At 43.1% G+C, this 21638-nt stretch overlaps 1 protein-coding gene across 1 annotated transcript in view; it reads left to right on the top strand.

Annotated features, from left to right (window-relative positions):
- Positions 1–2120: 2120 nt before the first annotated feature.
- Positions 2121–21638, top strand: part of CHRNA5 (cholinergic receptor nicotinic alpha 5 subunit) — a 65988-nt gene continuing 46470 nt past the window's right edge. The window contains exon 1 of the mRNA XM_082255639.1: positions 2121–2552. Within this exon, the coding sequence (XP_082111765.1) occupies positions 2486–2552 (67 nt within the window). The 5' untranslated portion in view covers positions 2121–2485. The remainder of the gene's footprint in view (positions 2553–21638) is intronic.

Below are 21638 nucleotides of genomic sequence, written 5' to 3'. Positions count from 1 at the left end.
TTCTTCTATGAGCAGAGTCTCTGAATGCTCTGATGGACAATTTGGAGACAACTCTGCGAACTGTATGGGAGTTCGGCTGGATTCTGATCCTTCAGAAGTTAGACTTTCTGGGTCTGTTTTCTTCCTCTGGATAAACATCAGAAATTGCAGGATGGAATTCAGCTTCTATTATCTAGCAGATGGTCATCCCTCAAGACTTGCTTGCGGGTGCTGGGCCTGATGGTGTCTGCCTTTGAGGCAGTTCCGTTTGCAGGTCCACACAAAATCTCTGCAAAAAGAGATTCTGGACAATCTGATCCTGTTGAGCTGGGGTATCAGAGGGTCCTTGATTTGGTGGCTTCGTTCTCTGGCATGTCGACAGGGAAAATCCTTTATCCCCCTGTACTGGACGATGGTCATCATGGCTGCCAGTCTGACCGGGCGAGGAGGCGATCTAGGCACAGATTGTGCTTTTGGGTTCTGGCCTATAAAAGAGTCCAGACTGCCGATCATTGTACTGGAACTCTGAGCGATCAAGCTTTGTCTGGATCAGTGGACAAGTCGTCTTTAGGGGTGTCTGGTGTGGATCCATTTGTATAATGCCACAGCCGTGGCCTGTGTTAATCACCAAGGGGGCAAAAAAAGTGTCCTGGCGGCTCGAGAAGTAGCCGGCATTTTAAGGTGGGCAGAATGCTTCATTCCAGCCCTCTCTGCCATACACATTCCAGGCAGATTCCATTGGCAGGCAGATTGCCACAGTCGACAGGCATTGGACCAGGAGGAATGGTCACTTCATCTGGAGGTTTCATCAGTTGTCTCTGGTGTGGTGCTCCTAAGGTGGACCTGTTGACCTCTCGTCTCAACAGAAAGGTACAGAGGTTTGTGCACGGTCTCAGGTTCCTCTGACCGATGCCTCAGACACACTAGTGGCTCCTTGGGGTCGGTATCGTCTGTTTTACATCTTTCCGCCTCTTAAACTTCTGCCAAGACTCCCTTCGCAGGATCGAGGCAGAAGGGATTCCAGTCATTCTAGGGGCTCTAGACTGGCCTCACCGGTCTTGGTACGCTGATCTGGTACGGCTCGTCACCGATGCTCCTTAGAGACTTCCTCTCAGGGAAGATTGCTGTCCCAAGGGCCAATCTTCCATCCTGTTTGACAGTCGCTGGCTTTAACGGCTTGGCTGTTGAAAATCAGGTGCTGCGGGATAGTGGCTTGGTTGATTCCTACGCTGCTATAGGCTAGAAAATCGACTTTTAGGAAGATCTATCATTGTACTTGGAAGATGTACATTGCGTGGCGTGTGGCCACCTGGTCGCCTGTGCAAACTTTTAAAAAATGTTTTAGAAAATGGATGTGTTGGCATCTGCGGATGCTTCTTTTGGCTGCAAAGTTTTTGCAGACGGCTGTTTAGAGGACCTGGCCCTCTTTGAGGGTGTATTGTTTTTCCCAGGTGAGCTCCAGTTGTTCTTGGTTGAGCTCCAGGTTACCTGGTTGTCTAAGGTTTAGCCTTGGGATTTTTTTCCTGCTGTTTTTCCCACTCCTCATGTTTAACACTGCTTTACTACATCCCAATGGTTAAGAAGAATCAGGAGCTGTGTCCATCGATGAACGAAAGAGAAAATGGGATTTTTGACTTATTGTAAAATCCATTTCTCTGATGTTCATTGATGGACACAGCACCCACCCTTCTGTGGAATTGGTTTCTTCTGACACTGCTTGTAACAAAATTGAGTGCCATAGAGTGGGAGTATACCCCCTGGGACTGCCCATAGGCATCATCAAGCTTTTTCCTGCCTAGTGTCCTACTCCTGTAGGGGCAGTAAAACCCAATGGTTAAGAAGATTCAGGAGCTGTGTCTTTCAACAAACATCAAAGAAATGGATTTTATGGTAAGTCAAAAATCCCATTTTTATTGAAGGTTCACTTTAAATATGTCCTGTGCTTTGTAGGATTTATTTTCCATTTTCCAGAATGTGTTTACATACATATAATAGATGAATGTAATAGATAAAGTGAACCCAAGTGCATCTTCCCTGCAGTATTAATGTGCTAGGTCGTAAAATCAGGCTCCATCTCCTAGCCTTGAAATTTATAGCATGCCAGCCTTGTTAAATGTTTGGTGCTATTCTTTCTACTCCACCAAGATTTAAAGCTTGGGATTGAAAAAAATGTTCCCCCCGAGCTACCATAGCACAAGCTGAGACCATCTGATCCCATCCCCCTTCATCCTTCTGCATTTATTGACACATAATGAATTTAGCAGAAGGCAGCCACATCTGGTTTCACTAGCTCATACATGCTAGGGAAAATGATTTTACACTTGTTATCCATAGCAGCATCCTTACAGTGTGCCTGTTTTTTCTGGTTATGCTGAACACAGGTTAAAATAGGGGTCTTCTTCATACATAGAGAGGTGAAGAATAGCCTCTGTGCACAATATAGAAGGGGATTGGAACAATCATTTCCATTCTTTTGTTACACAAAAGAGATTTTTCATGTCTGAAGATGATGGTGTATGGAAAGTGCTTTATATGCTGGATCTTCAGTTTTGTCTATCTGAAAAGAGCCTGGGGTAAGTAAATGTATGTTCGTGCTAATAACACCCTATGCTGTGTGATCATTATGGTTATAATTCATATGATAGATTTCATATACGCCATGGTACAGGTTGTAAAAAGAATAAACCCAATGCTAAGACTGTAAAGGTTCGATGTTGCATAGGGATCATGGAATGGATATGTTTATCATAATGACTACTTTCAATTACTTATGTGGAATTATATATGCATGTGATTTGTGTACAAATATTGGTTTATCAATAGAATTTCTAAATGATAATAGCAGACATACTAAAAATATTGATATCATTTATATTTTGCTAAAGCACATGACATAGTTATAGCAATGCTTGTTTCAAATAACTACCATTAAGTATCAGCCACATGGCTAAAAATAATTATCATAATGACATAAAATAAATTCTTTATAGCTCAGTGAATTAATATTAGTGCTTGTGTTGCAAAGTTACATGTATGTTTTTATAATGGTATAATGTTTATTATATATGAATTTCTGTATGCTTCATAAAGTTCATGCTGACTGTACTTTTTATTTACAGCACTATCTCCAAGTGTTGTACTTGAAAAAAAAAATCCACTATGCTATCATTATTCAGGTAAAAATGTCATATGCTTTAACTGATTTTCAGAGCCATTGCGGGATTGTTTTCTTGTATCTTGGCAATAATATAAATGCACCTGGCTGAAAATGGGAGTATTACGTTGTTGGCATATTAGCATGTACATGCAACTCCCGCATACCTTGATGTTTGCCCACTGCAGAGACATTAATAACTTCTTATCGGCAGCCATAAGAAATGGTTTAAGTCCCTAGGAAGACATACTGCATTACAAAACAATGCTTTTGTGCTGTGTTATTTATTAATATTGATTTGCCAATCCAATTACTTTGTATTGATGTTTGCATTGTCAAAGGGATTTAACTAAAACAAAATATGCAATGTGATCCGTGCTTCTTGCATATAGGGTTCTCATGCATTACTAACACATAGATAAATAGAACATTGTCATCAAAAATGACCTTTCTATAATATGACTTTTGTAATTGCTAAAAGCTGATGTTCGGATTGGTTTGTGTGGATGATTGGGTACCATTAGCACTCTAAACAACATTTAAATTAGACTTTACATAATACCTAATTAAATTACATGTTTCTTTTTATATCTGCCAGGAGTTCCGTTCCAAACGCATCACCACCCACGGATAATGTAGTTGCAGTCATTTTCCTCTTCCAGTTATAAATATTCCACTGTAATTTTTTTTTTTTAACACACGTCAACATAAATGCAGTGAAAAGATAATTTATTGCTGTGAAACTAGATGATTTAAAATCCGCCATCACCCTTTCCACTAGCCTCTGCATTAATAATGACTGAATAAAGTCATACTAATTGCTAAAAGTCAGCATTCATTACTTAATCTGTCAAGGTCCAGGGCATTTATAAGTTAAAGCGAACCTTCACTTAAAATAAACCTTTCCTCATTGCATTCCAACCCACTCAACAAGGTAAAATAGTTTGCCTTTTTTTGGGAGAGAGTTGTTTATTCTTTTTTTTTTTTTTCGACCCAGCCTACCTTCCTCCCTCCAATGATGTGCTCCGGCTCCAGGACACACAGGAGGCATCAGCTTGCACACACTGCAGTTGGGGTGTGCCTAGAGGCATCCTTGGGGGGGTGGCTATCTAGAACTGGAAGAGACAGTCGGCTCCCAATGACATCAGAGAAGAAGATAGAGGACCTGGGCCTAGGTGTGTGAGAGCCGAGATCACAGCAAGGCAGTGCTGGGTTCGCTGGGAAGTTGAGTATGTAAATTCAGGATAAAAGGTAAAAATAAACCTAAAAACGAATATAAACAAAGGGAGAGAAATTCCTTGTTGGGTTTAATCTGGCAGACTGGTTTATAGGCAAACCTTAGGACAGGAGATGGCCAAAGAGCATAATGGCAACCCCTTTCTTACCCCGTTACATGTCTAACAATGTTCTTGATGGTCATTCGGACTGCAAAGTCATACCAATCCAAGGGTTCAACCAATGGTTTATAAACCACTTCAAGACCACCCCATAGCAGATTTACTGCTAGAGGGTGGTTCTCTTGTATTGGATCACATATTTATATATATATATATATATATATATATACCTGATTCAGCACTTCTGCTGACAGGCCACTTCTGCTGTGAATAAGCTCAACAGAAGCCGATCTGCAGGTGCCGGGCACTGGATAATCTTCCGGCACCCGCCAATCGTCGGTAAAATACACAGAACTGAGATATGTAAAGAAGGCAGATCCGCATTCTGACACAAGGAAGAAATGGATTGTGTGTTCCTACAAAGCAGGGAATAAAATCCATCTCTTCCCCTAGTAAAAGCACCTAACACAGTGCACAAAAACACTGGCTAGGCACACATTTAACCCTTTTGCGCTTATTGGGATTTTTTTTTTTACCAAAAGCATGTAGCAGAATACATATTGGCCTAAATTCATGAAGAAATTAGATTTTTTATTTTTTTTAATTGGATATGATATGTAGCACAGTTGCCAGTTAAAGTAATACAGTGCCATATTGCAAAAAATGGTCTGGTCATGAAGCGGGGGGTAAATCTTCCAGACGTCAAGTGGTTAAGGCTACATTTCTGAGCACACAGTTAAATTTCACATATGTAAACTGTCTTCTCTGCCAAAGATTTTTAATTTTATTTAGACACTCTTGTAATGCACACATCTCTTCCAGACAACACAGCTAACAGGAAGACACCACTCATTCTCTTATACAGCGCTGTCACCACCATGTCAGTCTGCTGATGGGACAATGAGGGAATAGTAACACACTGATAAGCCATACACTCTGCTTACTCTGCTCTCTCCTCCTTCCAGCACATGTACATTCAGCAAAGCTTGATTAGCGCCTAGTGTTCTCCTTCCATCTACCTTTCTGAGTGCTGCTGTGCAGGGGATGACAGGAGCCTGATATAAAGACAGATGCAGGTACATATTCTACTTGAATGTAAGAATACATTAACTATTATAAAGAAATCGGGATGATGGGGATGCTGCAACGATACTCGAGGCAGCTCTCCTGGGGTTGTACGAGAGCCTGCAGTATTTGGTTTACAGGGGAGCTCAGGTAGACCTCCCCTTAAGGGGATCGATGCATTCTACCGTTAGGGGGTGGGACAGGGTTGGTTTCTTGGTACAGACCGCGGAGCAGAGCTATTCTCCAGCCACCCTGTTATGGTATAATCCCAAGCTCCCCCATTTTTGCACTGTTCCTGACCCTGTGGTGTGGTCAAAAGTGGGTATCAAGCAACTGAAAGATGTCACGGGCGAGGGGCGCTTGCTTACATTTGACCAACTAAAAACTACACACGACTTACCTAATGGCTATTTTTTCCGCTTTCTACAGCTGCATCAAGCCTTCTCAGCACAATTCTCCTCTGGTACTGTGTCAACTGACTACTCCCCATTAGAAAATCTCCTTTTGGACGAGTCCCTAAAGAAACCATTATCGGAGGCCTATAGGGAGATTTTCAGGGACAGACCGGTGGCTTTGGTAAAATGTAGAGATAGATGGATGGCATCGGCCCCTGACTTGCAGGGGGAGGACTGGGATGACATGTGGGAATTGCCCTTTCGTATGTTGGTGTCGGCTAGGGATAGATATATCCAATTCAAAATATTACATAGGGCTTACTACACTCTGGCCAGGTTGTTCACAATCTATGGCTCGGGCTCTGCAGAATGCTGGCGATGCACTGCCTCTCTAGCAGACTTTGATCACATGTTTTGGCTCTATCGGCAGATGCAGGAATTTTGGAAGGGGATTACTGCGACCCTGCACGATCTCACTGCGCTTCCCATCCCTTTGTCCATTTCAGTGTGCTTGTTGGGCCTGGTGGAGGGCATAGCACCGCGTAGACATCAGTGAACTCTGTTGTCAGTCTCCCTCTTCTATGCTCGCAAGGCCATTCTCCTGTGTTGGAAAAAGCCTGCAGCTCCTTCCCTGTCCTATTGAAAAGATTTGGTCTATAAAGTATTAACGCTATATAAAGCTACTTATTTGAACAGGGAATGTCATCATAAGTTTGAGAAGATTTGTCAATGTTGGATATCAGCAGTGGAGACCGTTAATTAACTAGCTGATGAGTGTATGCTAGTTTCCATTCTTATGAGTAAATGTTCTGTGCTCTGCTTTTCTGATTCTGTGGGGTACTGATTGAACTTTGAAGGGCTCCTGACCACTGGCGGGCAGGGGGTGGAGGGGAACTGTTTAGGTATCTGAAGTATAGCTCTGCACACTATGGACTATTGCACTACCTTGGTACGGGGGGGGGGGGTGGTCTTGGTTTTTGATATGTTTGTATTGTTGTTTGTTGAAAAATTCAAAAAATGAAAATTCTCAAAAAAAAAAAAAAAACTATGATAAAGGAATACACAACTGCATTAAAAATTGTTTTTATATCTCCCTGGAGTATCAACTGGTGTGGTAAAAAAAAAAAATAATAATGTTATCTCAGAGTGGGGATTTAAAAACTGGTCAGTATCTGTTTTTTTTTTTTTTGGTTTTATTAGGAATATTTTCCTTTACTTCATGTCCTGTAAGATTTTCCCTTTATTATTAAGGAAGGGCTGTGCCTGTGTCCAAAAGAATGTACTATACCACTTCATTCTTTCTATTTGGTAGTTAAAATGTTTTTAAAGAATTCTGGAGAGCCAGTGAGTTTTAGGGATCTCCCTCTTCTTCATCAGGGCTGTGAGCAAAAATTAAGGTGACAGGATAACAATGTGAAATAGCAGTTAAAAAAGCTGATAATGCTGTGTAGGATACATGTGAGCCTTACAACTGAACAGGACAGCAATTAGAGCTTTCGGTGTAGCCAAGCAGGCATGTATCAAAAGCTCATAACTAATGACATCCAAAATTACTGGATGAGCTAGGAGACAGGTGCAGAGTTGTAACAGGTAATCAGATCAGAGTACACAATAGCAACCCGGCAGGTCAAGATATAGAATGCTTCAGTCCCAGTGTAATATATAACCAGTGGTGGGCAATTTGCTGCCCTCCAGCTATTGTAGAACTACATGTCCCATGAGGCATTGCAAGACTGACAGTTACAAGCATGAGGCAGAGGCATGATGGGACTTGCAGTTCCGCAACAGCTGTAGGGCCACAGTTTGCCCATCCTGGAAAAACCCAGGTTGTAGCTGTAGAGTGACCACACTGCAGTGTTAAAAATTGTTCAGTAGATGGTGAAGGTGAGCATCTAGACACAACAGGTCTGACCACCTCATGAAGACTACAAGATGCAGAGCTTTGGAGGAATTTTTTGAGGGGTTGAATCCTGTTTTTAAAAGTATACCATGCTTTGTGGATTTTGCCTCTAACAAAGTCCCTCATGACTTCGTATGGATGTCTTAGCTACACATGTTTTTGGATAGTCCCTTTGTTTACCTTGCTCCCTGGTTCATGCTTTGATAAACCCTTGCTTTGATTAGTGCTCTAACCCAGTGTTTCTCAACTCCGTTCCTCGGGGCACACTAACAGGCCAGATTTTAAGTATTACCTTAGGGAGATGCAGACTAGAATACTGCAATCACTGAGCAGCAAATGATATCACCTGTGATGTATTTAAATTTTCTTGAAAACCTGGCCTGTTAGTGTGCCCCGAGGACCGGAGTTGAGAAACACTGCTCTAACCACATACAGTATCTGATATGTGATCTTAAAGGGGTTGTAAAGTCAGAAGCTTTTTTTATCTTAATGCATTCTATGCATTAAGGTAAAAAGCCTTCTGTGTGTAGCAGCCCCACTCAGCCCCCCCTAACACTTACCTGAGGTCCCTCTCTGTCCAGCGATGTCCACGAGTGCTTCAGTCGTCTGAGATTCTCCCTCCTGATTGCCTGAGACACAGCAGCGGTGCCATTGGTTGCCATTGCTGTCAATCAAAGTTAGCTAGCCAATCAGGAGAGAGAGGGGCAGGGTCGGGTTAGGGCTCTGTGTCTGAATAGGCACAGGGAGCTGTGACTCAGCTTGGGTGCCCCCACAGAAAGCTGCTTGCTGTGGGGGCACTGAACAGGAGGGAGGGGCCAGGATCACAGAAGAGGGACCCAAGAAGAGGCGGATCCAGGCTGCTCTGTGCAAAACCAACTTCAACAGAGCAGCTAAGTATAACATGTTTGTTATTTTTTTATAGGAAAAAAACAAGACTTTACAATACCTTTAAGTTAGGTATCTCCAAAATATGTTTTTGGGCAGCAAGGCCAACAATCACATTATTAGAGAGATGGAGAAGAGTGGGCCGAAGCTTGGCCTTCTAGGCTCTAGTTAGAATTTGCATAATTTAGTGTCCTGGATTTTGTGGCTCTGGATCCTGGAGTCTAAAACAGGTACCCCTTGCACTGAAATTTTTAAGCAAGCTTCAGGTACAAGTAAATCTAAAGAATACGTCCTAAAAGTGTGCTTATTGTTTAAGTACTGGTAAATTGTGCTGTACAAGATTATGTGTTTAAAATTCTGATACAATTATTCTTTAGTAAAGCTTTGATCCAGGGCTAAAGGGGTCTTCATCTTAGATTAAAAGCATTTTTTTTCAGTGAGAAACTTCTTCCACCCACCATGAAATTGAAATTTCACTGGAAATAAAGTTGTATAATAGGTCTATAGAAATAACGTTTTCCCCTTCTCTCATTTTTCCATCTGAGGAGGCATAATTGTTCTCAGTAATTGTCAGCAAAATTGAAGTTTAACCAAAGATATTATAATATGCTTTGTATTGACTTATGATGGCTTTATAAGAACAGGAAATTAGGTTTAAAATAACATAAAATACAAAAGGGGTGCAGCGCTATAATATAAAATAAAATAAAATATAACATATAAAATGTAAACTCAGACTGTATAATTGTGAAAAAAGTCCTAACTGAACAATTAAATCACAAATACTGTGTAAACATAAAGATTAAAATTAAAGTAAAGAAGAGTCCTTTAAATGCAGCAAATCCAAGCCATAAGATTATGGGAAACCCGTGCTGTGAAGGATGAAACTATTGCACCTCTTCAATTGTGACTCCATCACCAGAGTGTGTGCTAGCCTCTCACCTCAATTCCCAGACCTCTAGGGTCATTGCGCAGTGTGTTATCAAACACCTGATGGGCTCCCAATCTGCTCAGCTTTGCCTCCAACCTCCAACCTCAGACCGATCATAAAGTAAGAGATTCCATCATGTAGAGGAGGGAACAAAAGGACATCTAGTGCTCTCCGTATATTCAACAATTTATTAAATAATAAAAAAAGGGTGATGCACTTACAAACATAGCACTTTCCCAGTGCATAACGAACAGCAAATGTGTAAAACAGCACAGCCAGCTGACCGCTCGGTGTGCGATCCCTTCGGAGCGTCGCGGGTGACGTCACAGCTCCTCCCCCGTACGCGTTGCGTCAGTGGGCGTGACTTCTTCAGCGGGGTACGTGGAGGGTGGCACCAGCACGCTATTTATCGATGCTGCTAAGCAACCGGACCAATCATCCCAGGGCGGAACAGGAAACTCTCAGGTTTCCATTTTGGAATAGGGAAAACCAGGTTTTGCAGCGGCCTGAGGAAGGAGCGCATGCTCCGAGAACGCGTCGCTGGCGACACTACGCAATCACGCATTCCCGGAAGTGACGGCAGGAGGGCAGTGGTGAGTCCCCACAATCGGGAAGTACCGACATCCACCGGTTACAGCCTGTGGATCAAGACCGCTCAGCCATCCTGACCTTGACACCGGAGTGATTGATCCACCCTACATCTACCCCACATATATGGATATTACGATGCTTCTTTTATATTATTCTTTGTGAGTACCTTTCCTTTGTTTTTTTTTTTATCAATAAATCCTAAATACTGCACTTAGAGTGGCGCCTGTGTTCTCCTTACAGTTGTTCCCAAGATTCTTCTACTTGTCACCAGTGCAGCCTACAGAGTGCGTTTTTTGGGATTTTATATATGGATCATATATGGACTTGATATATGGACTTCCAGATAATGGACTATCTTATTAATTATTGATTATTTATTGTCTGTACCTATATCTGTCCCTTGCCTCTTAGATGAAACCTGTGAGGTCTCCATTTCCTTCCCCTTCTGCGCCAGTTTTTAAACCAGGTTTTGCAACCCCATCTCCACATCCTCAACATAATTGAGATGAACAAAGGCAAACAAATTTTTAGTTCAGCCTGGGTGACGACCATAGATCTCTCCTTGGATACAGGGAAGAAGTGAGTGTACTCAGCCATCCAGGGAATGGAAGTGTGTAATTTGCAGAATTCCCAGGGTAAAATAAGGAAAAAAGCTGAAGTATACTCAACTGCTGTTTTTGAGCTTAGATACACTTTGAGGGCCTGCTCTACTAATTCCACCTTCTTCCTCCATTATATTCCTATGATGCATTCACTGTTGCACTCCTTAGAATGTCAAATAAATGCCCCTCATAATAACAGTGATGGGTGCATCCAAGACCTTAGGCACAGAGATGCTAAAGCTATAACCTTTAGGAGGTTGATTAGTGAATGTGTTCGATAGCATGTTAAGTGTTTATTCATTCTGTCAGTTTTTTAGAGAATAACTCCAGGTTGCTGTTAAATGTGTCCATGCAGAGTGGCCCACCTCACACTGCATAGGTTCAATGCTATTTTGGCTAGGTGAGAAAGGAATAAGTACAAGTATTTACCTTTTTCTTTTCCATTGCAAGCTTTCTCCTATCTGTGTGGCCAGTCTCCCAAAGCCCCTTTACTCAGCTTACCAGCCGGTGGCAGCTCTATGATATTATCACGCACAATGCAGGGCCAGAATTCCTGCATTGTATGGGGAGGGAGGGGGGGTGACAGTAAAGGCCTGTCCACATTCAAGAGCATTGAACAGTGGAATGGAGCGCTGACTGCCAGTGGAGTGAAGAATACAGTAAGCATTTGTACTTCTTTGTTTTGCTTCAAGCAAACAGGCATTGCATTGGGACCCCCCCCCCCCCCCCCCCAAACATGGGAATATTTACCAGCAGCTTGAAGTGGGGCTTCAAACGAGGCTACGTGCTCACTAACATAAACATGTCAGGATGTATTTGCTAGGTGTTAAATGTGGCCAGTGCAATGAAAGGCCACTATATACTGGACCTTTTCTTATCATATGTGACTTTTACACTAAGGAATAACAGATGAATCTCGAAGGACTAATTTTACAAAGAAAGATAAACTAGTGTATAGATTGGAACTTCGAATTGCACAAACTCTGAAAAAGCGGAATTCTTTTCTTCAATCTATATAGACAATTTTTATTGTAGATATATGATGTCTGTGTTTCATAAGTGTCATGCCATTTAGAAAGCAGAGAAGATGTATGTACAAACTGTACCTTTGTTAAGGTAGAATTCTTTACAAGGAATTTGTATGTCTATATTCTAAGTCAGATTTTTTTTCCAATTGTTTTATTTATGTATTAACAAGGTCATATACCCATTTCATTGGGGGTATGGCCTGGAGCGTGATGGGATAAATCGCTGGTGGTAAGAGCTCCATCTACCTAATCTCCAGTACATTTATCCTGTGGCCATAACCCTTTGCAAATTTGCATCTACCTAACTCCTCTGATCCTCTGGGGCTGATGTCGCCGCCTAAGAAAGATGCTGAAGTGAGCACTCAGCTGGCAAAGTTCCACCTCTAGGACAAGGACCAGCAGGCTGAAGATGGCGCTGACCCTCCTCTGAGACAGAGCATGCAGCCGCGGACACGTGAAAGTTCTTGAGGCAATGTCACTTTGCCAAAGTACGCTTACTACCAAAATAGAGAGAGTTAAAATTGACATATTTCTCATTTGACAGGATATGTCGAAGCTTTGGGCTGGGGTCACTGAAGCAGAGATCCGCATTGGTACTGCAGAGGATATTTTGCACCCCTTGCAGCATACTACTGAGGATATACAGCGTTAATTACAGCTTCTGCATTCCAAGCAGGATGATATGGAGAATCGCCTGTGGAGGTGCAATTTAATATTTATTGGATTGCCTGAATGAGCGGAGGGGTCTGACCCAGCTAGCTTTCTTAAAGATCTTCTCCTGAAGGCCTACGGGCGTGAGGACTTCTCTGTGATGTTCACTGTGGAAAGAGCGCACCACATCCCTGCACGACCCCCCCCCCCCCCCCCCATTGCCCGTACCTTTATTGCCAAGTTTCTCAATTTTAGAGACCATGACAAGATTCTTCTCCTCTCTAGAGAAAAAGGTAACATACCTTTTCAAAATGGTCACGTGGCAGTGTTCCCTGATTTTTCCACTGAGGTCCAGCGGCAGAGGTCCCGGTTCCGGTATCCTGCACGTCTACAGGTGGAGGTGGATGATCGAGTCCAGTTCTTTGAGGACTCTGCCTTGGCCGTGGAGTGGCTGGACTGCTGAAATGTACCTGTTTGAACTTACCCCCCCCCCCCCCCCGGTTTCCTGTTTTTTGTTTGCTGCTGGATAATCCGTGAGTACTACTTCTGTGGACGGCTGTGTTCCCTTTGACTAACCAGCTTTGGTTCTCAAATACTCAGCATTATATGCTTCCTTAGAATACTGAGAGAGGTATGGTCTCTATGTGCCTTTTATGTCATTTGTGGGGTACTCTCCTATTTTCTCTATACACTGCCCAGAGGTTCATTTTTACAATTCCTGTGGATGTTTTGTGGGAATGTTGCTCCTGACTGTTCTTCCTCACTAAAGATAGACCTCTTAGTTACCGCTGCTGTGAACTGAAGACCTATTCTCTGGGATATGGTCTGCCATCTCTTAGCGCTTTTCTGAGAAGTTACTGCCCTTGAGGAATTTGTGTTTTATTATTCTTTTTCTTTTTTTCCGAAGCACTGTTCTACTATGTTGTTATGCTTTAATTCTAGCGCCCCAGCCACAGCTCTGTGCCTTTCTTAAGGTCCAGGGAGTGTGCTGGAGATTTCAACTTGCTGTACAAATAGTTTATGGTTTGGAATTTATGCTTGCACATGTTTTGGTTTGTGTAGAGCTGGGTGGATTAGTGTTTTCATTTTTTCTTTTCTTTCTTTTCTGGTTCTTCAGAGTACAGTCCGAAACTTTTTCAACGACAGTTGGAATAACTCTGCAGATGTAATAGCATTTGTCATTTATATGTTTTGTTTTAGTTTTATGCTGCTTGATATAATTTAGGCTTCACTGCTTTGGGGTTTCACCTCTGCCGTCTGTTTTTATTATTACTCTATCTCTTCTAAATGGCCCCTCTCAAATTCTTAACCTGGAATGTTTGGGGCCTTAGGGACAGGGTGACGCGCACGGCCACACTGTCCTTTTTAAAGCGCCAATGTGCAGATATCATTATATTGGTTGAGACACACATTGTTGGCTCTTTACAACGTGCACTGAAGAAGCCGTAGATTGGCTGGGCATTTCGCTCTACCCATACTAGTCATGCCAGAGGAATATCAGTGCTGATTGCTAAATCTGTGGTCTTTGCAGTACAGTTGGTAAAGATGGACCCATGGGGTAGATATGTTTTTTTATTTGCTCATATTAATAGTTATCCTATTTTGATCCTGGCATGGTACATGCCACCTCCCTACAACTCCAGTTTGCTTGCTGAAGGGTTCTCCTTTATGTCTCGTCATCCTTCTAACCCTAGTCTGGACAGAATGGGACTGGATGACAATGTACCTCAACCTGATCGTGAGACCAGATTTGCTCATCTTGTGGCGGATTTTTCCCTGATTGATACATGGAGACACCTTTACCCCAGACGTAGGGTTTATTCTTGTTTCTCTGCATCTCACTCTACTATGTCTCGTATTGATATCATCCTGATTTCCCAGCGACTTGTTCCCAGACTGCAGGATGCAGGCATTTGTCCCCGCATATTGTCTGACCATGTCCCATACTGGGTCACCCTCCTTCCCTTTGCTGATCCTCCCAACCCGAACTGCAGATTTAACCCTTTTTGGTTGTCTCTCCTGCCTGATCTTAGCAGATGAATGGCTGGCAGATGAATGGCGCTTCTTTTTTAGCTCTAATGCCAACACGGCCTCTCCTTTGGTTGTTTGGGAAATGTTTAAGAAACATGCTTGACTCCTACTGACCGAACACATCAATAGATATCATGTATTGGAGAGAGAGTACTGGAGGTTTGAAAACTGGTGTCTCCAAAGATGTCAGATCGACTGACACACATATATATATATATATATATATATATATATATATATATATATATATATATGTATATATATATAGTCTCCATAGAGCCTATCTCACACCGTCGTGGTTGGCTAAATATGATCCTTCTCTGAGTCCGGATTGCCCCAAGTGCTTGATATCCGTTGGCACCTTTCAGCACCTTATTTGGCATTGTCCCCAGATTAATCGGTTTTGGGAAGAAGTGGTGCAGTTTCTGCATGATCAGATGGGTTCACCTGTGGCGTTGAACCTCAGACAGTGTCTCTTGGGACTATTCCCGGACTCAGATATGGACAAATATATGTCACAATTTATACATAAAACCCTGTTTATTGCCAGGAAATTAGTGGCTAGAAGTTGGATGCAGGCCACAGTCCCTACTCTGGCAACCTGGATTGCTGAAGTGAATATCACTCTGCCTTATAGGAAGATCATCTACACTAATAGTAGGTGTTCGGCTAAATATAATAAGATATGGAATAGAGGGTTGCAGTCTCCACTGTCATGTGCTTCATAACCACTTATTGAAACATGTTGTGCACACACCTGTGGCTACTGCTCCCTAAATTAGATTCTCTATATATATACACTATAGTTACAAATGTTATAGTGCATGCGCCATTGGGCTCTTGTGGTTGAACAGTGCGAACATAAATATAACCTTAACCTTTTTCCCCCAAGTGCGGTACTGTCACCTGTGTGCAGTGCTGTATCTTAGCCTAGGCCAACAAGGCCCAGGCCTAGGGCAGCACTTTGCAGGGGGGCAGCAAAAAAGCTGCACCCCACATGAAAAAAAAACAGCCTCCTCCCGTCTCCCACACAAAAAGGGTCCTCGCCAGCTTGCTCTACACTTTTAGTATAGTGCCAGTCTTATGGGGCGAATAGAGCCCGAGGGCAGGGTCCAGGAGGTAAATCAGGTATAATAATACTGGCCGGTGAGGACATTCGGACAGACCGCAGGCCGCCAACCACACCTACTACAACTGGCCCGACAGCCGCCAATGCTAATAATTGTGGCACTACAGCCTTATGCTCCGCCTACCCTCCTCCGCCCCCAGATATGGCAGGCATCATGTCAATAATATAATTTCATTTCTTTAAACATCCTTGTCCTTGAGCAAGCATATTGAATTGCATCATATACAATTAAGACTTTTAATTGTATATGATGGCAATAATATTTTGGACCTGCTCACCTCATATGTGCTATCGCAGTAAGTCACTGGATTAGTAAGATTACTCCCATCTTATAAGATATTTGGACTTGTGTTTGCTGCCACTGATTATTTCATTTATTTGTATATGGACTTCCTAGTCTTTATACAAATAAGTGAAATAATCCTATGATTACAATCAGTGACAGCAAACACAAGTCCAAATATCTTATAAGATAGGAGTAATCTTACTAATTCAGTGACATAAGGCTGCACTAATGGGCATTGATAAGGCTGCACTGACGGCCACTGATGAGGTGGCACTGATAAGCTGCATAAGTCAGAATTGATATGCTGCACTTATGGGCACTGATATGCTGCACTGATGGGCGTGAATAGGCTGCACTGATGGGCACTGATATGCTGCACTGATGGGCACTGATATGCTGCACTGATGGGCGCTAATAGGCTGCACTGATGGGCACTAATATGCTGCTCTGATGCCACTGATGAGGTGGCAATGGTGGGTACGGATAAACTGCACTAATGAGGCTGCACTGATATTCTGCACTGATGGTTACTGATGAGGCTGCACTGATGGGCATGAGGCAGCACTGATAAGCTTCACTGGTGGGGCTGCACTGATGGGCACTAATATGTTGCACTTATGGGCACTAATAGGCTGCACTGATGGCCACTGATGAGGCTGTGCTAATGGCTAATGATGAGGCGGCACTGATAAGCTGCACTGATGGGGCTGCACTGATAAGGCAGCACTGATTGGCACTGATATGATGCACTTATAGGCTGCACTAATGGGCACTGATATGCTGCAGTGGTGGCCACTGACGGGGCTGTACTGATGGCCACTGATGAGGCCGCACTGATATGCTGCACTGATAAGGCTGCGTTGATGGGCAGTAATGAGGCTGCACTGATGGGCACTGATAGACTATGGTTGTGGTCTGTGGTTTACAGATGACAGGGCTGGTAATAAACAGGAAGGGGTGTGGCCTTTACAGGAAGGGATGGGTCATATTAAAATTACGGGGTTCCCAAGTTTAGTTAAGCCCAGGGCAGCACAAAACCTAAATACACCACTGCCTGTATGGTATTAAATGCTGTGTATGTGATATGGAATCAATCAATTGCTCTGCAACTGTCGGGAAGAATCATTTATGTTATTTTGTTTACTTATGTTTTACTGTCATGCTTTTCTGTTGTATATGCGCATATGTGGTATTGTGAATTATTACTGTGAATGTATCTTTGCTATACAACTCAATAAAAATCATTTATAATAAAAAAAAAAAACTGTTCTTTATAAAAGATGACTGATATATTTTCACAAAGACATCTGGAGTATATACTGAGCCATATTAACCACTTACTGCATACTGACGTACCCGTATGTCGGCAGACTTTGGGGTTATACCGGGATGATGCCTCTAGCTCGGGAGCCGCTCGATCATTACCCGGGTGAGCGGGATCATTACCCCCCCCCCCCCCCCCCGCTGCCTTCTGTGGCTTTGCTCGGGGCTCCCGTCCCACCGGGACTGCATGGAGTCCCGATGAATGCCGGAAACGGCATAGATCGGGTCTCCGATGACGTAACCCGGAGGCGGCGTCTATGACATCACTTCCGGGTTAGTGTGCTGCAAAAGGCGGCAAATTTAAAAAACGGCTGTATGCAAAGACGCCGTTTTTGGCGTTTTGCATACATGGAAGTGTAGTGGAGGGATCTAGGGTCATTTAGACCCTCGATCCCTCCATAAAGTGTACCTGTCACTACATATTGGTGTCACAAGGGATGTTTACATTGCTTGTGACAGCAATAAAAGTGATCAGATTTTTTTTTTTTTTAAAAAACCTGTAATAAAGTTTAAAAAAATAAAAAATAAATAGGAAAAAAAAAAAATTTAGCCTTGCTCACAAAAAAAAATGTGTACGCAAGTCGAGCTGCGAATGAAATCGCTGTTCAAAGCACACATGTGAGGTATCGCCACGATCGCCAGAGCGTGGGCAATAATTTTAAAAAAAAGCTACACTCTAACTCTAAACTGGTAACCGTTAAATAAATTTAAAGCGTTGCCGATTGAGATCTCTATTGACCGTAGTTTGTCGCCATCCCACGGGGGTGGGGGGGGCCCAATTTTTAACATGTTGGGTATCTATTTACTCGGCGTGACATCATCTTTCACAATATACAAAAAAAATGGGCTAACTTTACTGTTTAGTATTTTTTAAATGCAGTGAAATGTGATTTTTCACATTTTTTCCCAAAAAATGGCGTTTTATAGACCGCTGCGCAAATACCACGTGACAAAAAATTTTGCAATGTCCGACATTTTATTCTCCAGAGTCTTTGCTAAAAATCTATATATAATGTTTGGGGGTTCTAAGTAGTTTTCTAGGAAAAAATACTGGTTTTAACTTGTAAACAAAAAGTGTCCGAAATAGGGCTGGGGCTTAAGTGGTTAATTTGCGTAAGCATATTGGCTATGGAGTGAAATCCATTACTTACACATCTCATTTTGTGGTGGTCAGTATAGAGAGAATTCAGGGAGTATCTGTTCTTTATCTGTGACAATCTCACTGATTCAGATTTTCCATTTTTTTTAAGTTTCAGGCAAATATAGCAAAGAACAAGGGGTAACAGGGGAGGGTGATCAGTGACTAATAGAAGAAGGAGGCAAGTGATGGGAATAAAAAGAAAAGGGGTTAATTAACCCCTTTTATTTATGGGGTAGTGACAGGTACAGTTAGCTTAGCATAAGTATTATAGGACCAGGGATATTACTAGGGAGTTTAGGCCGGTTAGCTCATCCTTGAGCTGATTGGCTGTTCCTTTTACTAGCTGCCCCAGTATCCAGGTAGATTAGGCTTCTTACCTGCTGCATCCCGTTTTTCCCCGCTTATTTTTCCTCATCCAGGATTGGTCCAGAGCCCTCCTTCAGCCTCACTTAAGGGATCTCTCACTGACTGGACTTCAGTTCGCCTCAGGAAGCCGGAGCCGAGCGGTTCCGTCGTTGGACTCATCTGCAGCCGTGGTTATGAGCCTCCTACGTCGACTGCTCGAGCGTGCTGGAGAAGAAGGAGGAGAAGATTGGACAAAGTGCTGTTTGGAGTTACCGTTCTCTACGGGTCAAGAGGAGCCGCCGGGAGCCATACTTGCCGGGACATCAGCGCGAGAGTCGTCCAGAGGAAGAGGAGGTCGCGGACCGGATGACACGGCCGTCAACGGAGGAAGACCGTCATCACCGATGGGACCGGAGGAAGCAGACGTCATGTCGGGAGAGGTGCGCAAGATCCAGTTCCGAAGCCGGGGGAGCAAACGGAGGCGCATTCCGCGCCGAAGATTCTCTTCCCCAGCGGGTTCCAGCCACCACACCAGGAGGGCCCCGAGAGCCTCCCCGGGTGGGCGAGACACAGGAGGAGTACTTCAAGGGAGCGGCGCACGGCGGGCCAGTACACAGGCAGCCTCATCTCTGCAGCCACAAGGATCGGAGCAGCTCATCACTCAGAGGGCAGGTGAGGAAGCCTTTTCAATGCTCTTGAGCTCATTTCACCCATTTACACTATTTTGTTACAGCATAGGGTCCTTTCTGTTAAGGGGGTGGATAGGTGAGTGAGTATTCCATGCCCCACACTTTTGATAACACTAGTTTGTTCTCTTATCGATTCCTCTTTTTTAAACTAGTGCTGTCCCTATTGCTCAAAACGGCTTCTCCCTCACCTGATTAAAAAAAAAATAAATAAATCATCAACAACATCAACGTTTGGGCGCCACCTAGTGGCGGTTTAGAAATCAGCACACAGCCAGCTAGTGTGATTTATGATGTCCCTAAAAAATGACTGGATTTGCCCGAGACATGTTTAACTTACATACGAACCGTCTCCTTCGGGCTTTCTCCTGTAAATGTAGTTGAACGGATTTGGTAGGTTAGCTTTAGGGCATGCTTTCTCTCTTGCCTTCGGTGTAAGGACTTTGCGTCCCAAAGTGACAAGAGGGAAGAGGATGAAAGGAAGCGCCCTGTTGCAAAATCTCTCAACCATTGGTTGCAGTCCTTTTTTCATTTATGCTGCACTGATAAAAAAAAAGGAAAAAAAAAAAAAAAAGAAATTCCTTACCAAGAGTATGGGACTTTTCCAGCATCTTACATCATATTAGAGGCTTATAGAATTTTGGAGGTACATCGTGTTTAATTACAGTAGCCTTCCCGCCGGAAGGTTAAGGTAAAAGCGTATTCATGATAAAGGTTGTGGGCTCTTGCCCAGGTGACTGTAATTTTCATACAGCCAACACTAAAATGGGGAGTGAAAGAGGTCAGCCTGTGGCTTGACCTTTTTCTTCCCCAAAGGTCAATTTTCCATAGGCCGAGTTTTATCGGTCAGCAGCCTCCAGCTTTCCACGCCAAACTTTAATTTAGAAAAGGGGTGTGCTTCCACTATAATGGGTCTCACTGTAAGTGGCCGGGGTTCAGGTAAGTACAGGCACGAGTGTGTTTTTGCTCTGGGTCCCCATTGCGTATTGCTTTAAGATAATGCAGGGGGGACAGTCTTCTGGTAATGTTCCGAAAGACCACAACCCCCCGGCGAAGCTCCGCGCCATGCTCCCATAGCTTCAGCGGTACCCTGATGGGGTGAAGGCCACCCTTCTACTGGAGGGATTTAGCGAGGGCTTTGCTTTGCCAGATTTTCTGGCCCTGGGTGTAAGATAGTGGCAAACTTAAAATCTGTGCCCCATTTTACAATTTAAGAGTATCCCCGCTAGGAATAATCCAGAAGAAGGAGCCAATACCTACAGGCTCATCCATCATTTATCGTTCCCCTTTTGGGGAGTCGCTCGATGATGAGATAAGCGTTGATTCGTCTACGGTACAATATACGTCATTTGCTTATGCTTTAATGCAAATAGGAAGGCTAGGTTGAGGCGTTTTTGATGACCAAAACTGTTATTAAATCTGCATTTCGTCTGTTTCAAGTTCACCCTGATTCTTTTTCATTCTTTAAGTTTTTTCTTTCTAGGTAAACATTATTTTAATAGGTATCTCCCTATGGGGTTTTTCTTTTTCTTGTTTTTATTTTGAATGCTTTTCCACGTTTTTGGAACGGGTTATTTCGTTTAAATGTAATTTTGATGATACTGTCCATGATTTTTTATTCCTAGGTAATGAGGGGTATCCGGGTTGTTTGCGCCTATTGAATACTTTCTTTGATGTGTGTAAACAATTCGGAGTCCCTTTGGCGCATGAGAAGTCGGCATGGCCTTCGACTTGCGTCCAGTTTCTAGGCGTCACCATCGATTCTGTGAACATGGACTTTAGGCTGCCACAGGAGAAGGTAGCTAAATTGAAGGTATGTATATTGCTGATGGTTTGCAAATGTAAGGTATGTCTAAATGGAGTACAGTCTTGGCTCGTTAGTTTTGTTTCTAGGGTCATTCCCTTGGGCAGGTTATTTCGGGAAATTGTACACAGCCATTTCAGGTCTAAATCTCCCACTACATATTAGATTCAATTTTGATCCAATTTAATGGCAGAAATGTTTTGCAAAAGGACATGGATTTATGTCTATTCGCGGATTCGGCTGGTTCTTTAGGATTCGCCGCTATTTGGCGCACCCATTGGTGCGCTGACTACTGGGATAATTGGTCTGGGGTCACCATTTTAGGATTAAACGCATCTTAATTAGAACAGACACTTGGGGGGTGATGTTTGCAAT

Source organism: Pelophylax lessonae, assembly GCF_965119305.1.
Source record: "Pelophylax lessonae genome assembly, chromosome: 4".
In the NCBI taxonomy this organism is placed as follows: Eukaryota; Metazoa; Chordata; class Amphibia; order Anura; family Ranidae; genus Pelophylax; species Pelophylax lessonae.
This window is presented reverse-complemented; position numbering and strand designations above follow the sequence as displayed.